Source organism: Vigna umbellata, chromosome 5 (assembly GCF_029865625.1).
Source record: "Vigna umbellata cultivar VRB3 chromosome 5, Vumbellata_1.0, whole genome shotgun sequence".
In the NCBI taxonomy this organism is placed as follows: domain Eukaryota; kingdom Viridiplantae; phylum Streptophyta; class Magnoliopsida; order Fabales; family Fabaceae; genus Vigna; species Vigna umbellata.
This window is the reverse complement of record NC_142169.1, coordinates 13,576,647-13,584,340: the sequence shown is the minus strand read 5'-3', so window position 1 is coordinate 13,584,340 and position 7,694 is coordinate 13,576,647. Positions and strand designations below refer to the sequence as shown.

At 32.1% G+C, this 7,694-nt stretch overlaps 1 protein-coding gene across 1 annotated transcript; it reads right to left on the bottom strand.

The window, feature by feature from the left end:
• Positions 1-1,987: 1,987 nt before the first annotated feature.
• LOC124848510 (cysteine-rich receptor-like protein kinase 42) lies at positions 1,988-5,716 on the bottom strand. Its single transcript, XM_047326199.2, has 6 exons — positions 4,771-5,716; positions 4,095-4,211; positions 3,627-3,977; positions 3,290-3,524; positions 2,865-3,009; positions 1,988-2,748 (listed from the first exon to the last, which is right to left on the bottom strand). The coding sequence occupies exons 1-6, from the start codon at positions 5,582-5,584 to the stop codon at positions 2,365-2,367; spliced, it is 2,046 nt and encodes a 681-aa protein (XP_047182155.2). The 5' UTR covers positions 5,585-5,716; the 3' UTR covers positions 1,988-2,364.
• Between the last annotated feature and the right edge of the window lie 1,978 nt (positions 5,717-7,694).

Sequence of the window (7,694 nt, the reverse complement as noted above, 5' to 3'; positions counted from 1 at the left end):
TATAACCATGAATTGTTTGTATATTTATCCTCATAAATATATTACCCTTTAAAAATCGCATTTAGTTCTCTTCAAACTAAAACTTATTCTTAAATAACTTCACATAAAGTTGTCTATCCTTAAGAACATCCAACACAAGTATGAGATCCGTTTCTTCTCTTGAATTCTATAATGCTATCATAAAAAACAACTCCAAAACTATTTGGATAAAAGTAAAAAAAATTATTAGTATAATTTATAAAATAAAAATTAAAGATCTTATTGATCATGTAGTACATAAAAATCATCTTATTAATGTAGTTTTCCAATTTCTAATAGTGGTGAGCTAATTTATATATATATTATATATATATATATATATATATATATATATATATATATATATATATATATATATATATATATATATATATATAAACTTAAGCTACATAATTGTATAAAAGGGTCACTACTAAAACCATCTCCTTTACATCACTAAAATTTGGTATACTAACAACTTTTTTCAGGGTATAGCCTAAGGAGGTAAGCTAGAAGGACTACTGCTTTTTTTTTTTTTAAATGTAGCAACAATGTAAATTCTAATTTTTTTAGGGTTTAGGGTTTAATTATAGATGGAAGAAAAAAATATCTCACTTTTATAATATGAATATTATAAATCACATCCATGTGAGTTTTAATTTTGTTAGAATAACTATGGTTTTAGTTCTTCCAAAAAAATTTCTATGTATGACTTTAGATTTTTAAGAGTATAATTTGGCTTTAGTTTTGTCGTCTCTCCAATTTAAAATAATATATTATTTTTTACTCTCTTTTTTTCATTTATAAGAATTAAACAAAAATTATAACACCTACATTTTAGTGATTTAAATAACAGCTTAAAAACACCAGAAACTAGTTTAAATTCGATAATGCTTAAACTGGTGTATTTCAAATTTAGAGAGACAACAAATTTTAAAACTCAAAAATCGAGCATTAAAAGTTCTAGGATAAAATCTTCATTTGATTCTGGTTTTTGAAATTTGTGTAAGAGAAGAATCAAGGATACAGAACCATTAATAAAATTTGTGGAAACAATAAGAGGCTCTCCGCCCTGTACTTTAGACTCAAATACGTTTTTACCATCTAATCAAACACTACAGTTGTAACCGACATACCTTTAATAAATATTTTAGAAATATTAAAATCTTTATATAAATATATAAAATATTTAGAATTTCAAATATATAAAATATATTAAAATTTTAAAAAAATAATTTAGATCATATATTAATTTATATAAATACAAAATGAATTGGAAGGTTAAGACCTCCCATTAATAAGAAGATCCGCCTCTGACTGTCGTTATTGTTTTCATCATGGTAGTTGCAGAGAAAGAGAGAACTTTGCAAAGAGAGAGAAAAAAAAAATAAGAAAAAAATCAATTTTGAAAAACTTTTCTATCTAAAATTGTTATTTCAGAAGTTTTATTCTGAAAAACTTGTTTCAATTCCGAAAACTGTATTCTAAAAATCTTATTCCAAATTTCTTGTTTTGAAAAATTCTATTTGGGAAAATCTCATTTCCAAAATTTTGTTTCAATAGTTCTGAAAAACTAGACATTATAAACCGTAGAAAAACTTTTTCCAAATAATAGATGTTTGGGAAAACCTATTTCAGAAGACATTAGAAACATTCTGAAAAATTTATTTCAGAAATTTCATTTTGAAAAACTTGTTCCAAAATATATTTCATGAATATAAAAAATTTTGTTCCGAAAATTGTATTCTAAAAATCTTATTCCAAAAATTTTGTTTTGAAAATTCTATTTCGGAAATCACATTCTGAAAATCTTGTTTTGCAAATTCTGTTTGAAAAATCTCATTTCCAAAAATTTGTTTCAAAAATTCTGAAAAACTAATCCCAAAAAGCTTTTAAATTTTACAAAGGGTAAAACAGTCATTTTCAAAATTTTAGAGAGTGCACGAATAAATTGTGGGGGTGTGGGAAGTAAAAGAAATGTCTATGTCACATCTACGGTTAATGCTTTAATGACCTGTCGTTGAACTTAGATTACTTGCTACCCTTTCAAAAGACGACCTTCTTTTCCTTTCTATCTTTACATTTTTCGGTTCTATAAATTGTCTCCCCAACTCCTAACTATAACATTTAACTCTTTCTAGTAAACAAAAAATTGGACATGACCACCCAAAACCAAATAACATATTCGAAATGCCAATGTTTTCTGAATTATGGTTGTTGTCATCTTGTAGAGACCTTAAAAAATATCATGATCTTGCCGTAGATTGTGAGTAAATGTGAGTCAGGCAACAGCTATTGCAGCCACAAAAGCCTTCAAAACTGTGATATGGAGATTGCAGTAGGAAATCAAACTTGAACAATTGATTCTTCACTTCTTGATGGCCCATCTGAGTTGCGTGAACAAGAGGACTCTGAGTAGCTGTAGGATGATGCTCCAATCTTCTTCAAGGCATTGGATATGAAGCTGTTAGTGCTATAAGACTTAATGGAGCTATCTGAGTCCAGCATTCCAGTGTTCAAAAATGGGGGCTGATTCGGTGTAGGAACGTCTTCATTTGAATTAATCAGCATGTAAACAACTTGAGACATGGATGGTCTTAGGGAGGCAGAAGCTTGTGTGCAAAGCAACCCAATTTGAAATACCCTTGATGCTCCAGTTGCAGGATAATCATCTCCCAAGCAAGGATCAACAGCTTCAGTTAATGTGTTTGATCGGTAAAGTTTCCAAACCTGGTGTCAAAAATGATAATTTAGAGTAATTTCAAATAGAAAGTGTTGAAACCAGTAGCTCAGAAAATGAAAAAGGTTGTTTCAATTTTTGTGCAAGTTAGGCATACAAATCTTACAGTTTGTAGTAGCGAGCCAGAGTCCTCTCGGAAGACATTGTTTCTCCTCCCAGTTACAACCTCAAGAACAAGTACTCCAAAACTATACACATCAGCTTTATCTGTGAGTTGTCCTCTAATTAGGTACTCAGGAGCCATGTAACCTCTAATCCAAAAATAAAAATTCAGGTACGAATTAAGATTATGGGATGTAATTGGCCAATGATATTATTTCCATTTGACCCTCTTACAAGATCTATTGTGATTGTTATGGGAAAAAGTTGTTTTACTTTTATATCTAATGTTAGGAATTTCTGTTTATGTGAAGATTGACTAACCGAAATTGAAATACGGAGCTGATGTTACCCAAATAATGGAAAATACAACGAAGTTCTAAATGTTGTATGGAACATGCTCAATATCACATGCTAAATCCAAGCACTTACAGTGTTCCAGCAATTCCAGTGCTCAAATGTGACTTATCTGCTCCAAAACACCGGGCAAGGCCGAAATCTGCAATCTTGGGAGTGAGATTCTCGTCCAGAAGAACATTGCTGCTTTTGATATCTCGATGAATGATTCTTATTTTGGTACCTTGATGAAGATATGCAAGCCCCTCTGCCGTTCCAAGAATGATATTAAACCTCTGCTTCCAGTTTAGAATCTGAGTTCTGTTTTTTTCTACAAAGCAGATTAGTACGTCACCTTCATGAAATTATAGATAAGAATTTGAAATTAAAACAAAAAATGACTTCACAATATAATAAAATAATAGGAACATACCAAAGATAAATTGGTCTAAACTCTTTTTGGGCAAGTACTCATACACAAGGAGGCTCTCAGGGCCCTCAATGCTACATCCCAATAGTTTGACAAGGTTCTTGTGTTCAATACCGCTAATCAAGTTCACTTCGTTGAAGAACTCATCCACCCATTGCCTGTTATTGAAGATCAATCTTTTAACTGCAACAACTTTCCCATTTGGGAGAATACCTTTGAAAACTGAGCCAGCTCCACCTTGGCCTATTTTTCTTGAAGAGTTAAAATAATCCGTGGCCTTCTCAAGAGTTTCGTACTTGTAATTCAAGCTAGATTTGGTTATGGAAGAGGGAATCTGACCAACATTATTGTTTTCTGGTGACGCAGGAGAAAAGAAACACAGCATAAGAAAGTGAAGACCTAACAATTCACAAATTTGACTTTATAGTGTGTAGTAAGTAGTAATGATAAACCCTTTTTTAGAATGTTCACCTTTTTTAATCCTAGTTAATTTTGTGAAGGCTATATAGGAGGCAGAGAGACTAAGCACTAAAATTGCAGCTGCTGCTAACACTTCTGCTACTATTACTCCTCCTCTTCTTAAGAATCCTGAAAAATTAAAAATCAGGCAATGAGATCAATACTTCAAAATAACACTAGTTGTTTGGTTGTTGAAAAAGAAAATTACTGTAACGAAGCAAATTTTCCCCCACTCAGAGCGCCGTCTATGAATTAAGATCTGGGTTCTATATAGGCCAGTGTAGAAACATTGAAAAGCATTCGAGTCATAATTATAATGACTTAAGTGTGACAGAATTTTTGCTGACAACAAAAAGTGTACTTAAAATTGCGTACTAAAATCAAAGTAGATGAAAGTATATGAAAGTTCTAAGATAAGCTTCAATTCCCATTTGACAAACAAAAGGGAAAAACTTGAAACCAAGGCTGTAGAAAACAACTATTGACTCAACAATAATTGTGGCCACATTCATCTGCAATTTCTCATAAAAGATCGTGAGAAAACCGTGCCTGCAACTGCAATTTAAAAGCTTGCTTGAAACTAAAAGATCACTACGTTCATCCACAATTTCCCTTCAAAGATCGCGAGGAAATCGTGACAATGATTGCAATTGAAAACCTTGTTTGAAATAAAATGACACATACTCACCATTTTTCCCATCGGCATCGCCATCTTCATTGTAGAACATGTTTGTCGAATACCTCAAATAACAGCCAGCATTCAAGGCCCTCCCATCCCTCTTAGGCAAGCACCCTCTCACCTCCTTCCCAGCTTTCCTCAAACACTCTCTGCACCCATCACTCCCAATGGTATTCCAGCACTGTGCCAATGCGTAAACCCCCTCAACCTCTCCCACACCAAAGCCACCACCATTTGCCAGAGCCCTGTTGGTCACAGTCTCAACCACCCTTCCAACGCTTTCCTCAAGTTCCAACCTTTCAGTTTTATCAACAACCGTTCCATGCTGTGAGGTGCAGTTCACTGTATCCCTCAAAGGGTCACTGACCTCCGCATAGAAGCTGTAGTTGTCATAGCGCAAGAAGCAGCCATCAAGGTAGATGCGCGCAGAGACAGAAGGTAAACAGCGTGGAATCTTGGTACGGCTTGCTGCGTAGCAGAGAAGACAATCGGTGTTGGACAGGTCCTTGAAGCATTGTGCAAAGCCATAAATGGGAATCGACGAGCCTGAAGTGTTCACAAAGTGAGTGCCCCAGTTTTGGTTGGTCACCAACTGCGAGAGGCTCTCCATTTCCTTGGTGAAACTTGGGATGTAGTTGGCTTTCAGAGGGGCCTTGGCGGTTCCACAGTAGAGCCCTGCTTCGGTGATTCTTGGATCGGAGAGTGAGAAGGACAAAGACGAGAGGAAAAGTGTGGCGAAGAGAACCCATGATGACGGGTTGTTGTGGTGGTGGCTTAGATTTGAGGTGATGCTTTTGGTGTTCATTTCTGGGTCTGATATCATGGCTAACTACTTTTTTTATTGCCAACCATGTATGGGTGGGAGTTATTATAACGTGTTATTTTCTTCCTTGCTGCGTGCAAGAATGAGTGTTGAAAGAAGAGGCATGACAGAGAGAAAGCATGGGAAAAATTAGAATAGTTACAATTGGCAACTTTAAAATTTATTGATGCTTTATTGCTGTTTTCCCGTATTTGTGGAATGGCCTACTAGAAGAGTGATTGTTCCTAGATCTTCTGTGTGAACAACATAGCCGATAATCGCTTCTTACAACGGATTTCCATTCTTTTGCCATCCAAAAGAAAATTGTTGATGGGTTTTAAAAAGTAATGTGAACATGAATGCAGTCAATTATCCTACCAATATATTAGAGCAATGACCAGAGAATATATATATATATATATATATATATATATATATATATATATATATATATATATATATATATATATATATATATATATATATATAGAGAGAGAGAGAGAGAGAGAGAGAGAGAGAGAGAGAATGCAATTTAATAAATTAAACGTAAATTAATTTTTTTTATCATTATTAATATATAAAAAAAAGAACAAAATTGAAGACAATATAATTTTATAGTTTAGATTTCAATATATATGGCTGATAATAAAATAATTGATATTCAAAATAAAATCCTTAATAATCAAATAAATCTATAGATTAAAAAAAGGTAAAAAACACAATTTCTTTCAATAGTTTAAAAGATATATATAATAAAAATGAAAAGATTATTCCAACCTAAGGTTAATAATTTGTTGAATTAATTCAATAACATTAATATGGAGTGTAACTATAGTAGCTAAGTTAAGTTTATATAGTTGGAAAATAAAGTGGTTAAAACTTCATGAAATTTTAAAAATGAAGCTAATTAAGTTTATGAAAGCATAAAAATAAATCATTTAAAGTTTAATAAACATAAAATCAATAATAGTAAATTATCAAAATCATAAAAAGTCAAGTCAAACATTACAATAAGAAAGCAAGAAAAAAATAAAAAGGTGAAAAGGTTTCGCTGAGTCAATCTTAATTTGGCCAAGTTAAGAATTGAAAATAGGAAACAAAAATTGGACCTTATGATTCTCTCTAACTTTATATGAAAGAGGAAGTTGATAATTGATAAATCTTTATGATAAAAGATAATTTGAGCCAAATACATCTTTAGATATTTTATTTGATATTTTTAAATAATTATCTTATTTAACTATATCACTAAATATCAAAAGATAATATTTGTCAAATCTTTTTAATATCGTAATATCTTCTTAAATCTTTTTAGATTTCCATAATAATCAAATATATCTCGAAGATATTGGATTATTTAGAAGATAATCAGAGAATATTATAATAACAGAAAAGGCTCAACACATTCTCTTAGCTTTCACGCCACCCATCATCATGTCTTCATCATCGTTCACCATGGATGTAAGCAAACTTGGAGGAAGCTCATTATTTAGTATCTAGAGCCATGATTGCTATCAGTTTCTTCAAGCGATAAGTCTATCCTCCATTTTTGGTTAACTTTGTTAAGACAAAATTATCTATGCGCCTAAACGTTCTCATGTTTTGAAGTTTAATCAAATAACATTAAAACGGGAAAATAATTGGAAAGTAACTTAGGGTGAAAACAAAAAAATTAGAACCTGAATCCCCAACATAGAAAACCTACAAAAACACTTAGAGCTTGAATCCTCAACATAGAAAAGCTTAGGAAAACACTTAGGTTCTTAAGAAATAGGAAAACATCTAGGTCAAAACAGTCAGACGTAGGACTAAAGGCTATTATGCCTAAAACATCTAAGATAGTTGGAGTTAAACGTTTGATGCTTATCATACCTGAAAAAGGTATTTAACTTAGCTCTCGAAATCAAAACAAGTCAAGACGATGTCTTTGGCAAAACAATCTAAAACATTTAAAGATTAAAATACAAAAGAAAGCTTGAAACAAGCTAAACGCTATCTGTCTAAGAAGAGACAAATACGAAAGAAGCGTTTACTTGACTAAACGATACCATGAGCTTAAACAATACTTTGTCCAATGATGACGTCTTTAACAACACTTGGTATGTTTAGAAAATAGCTTAATTGTTAGAAG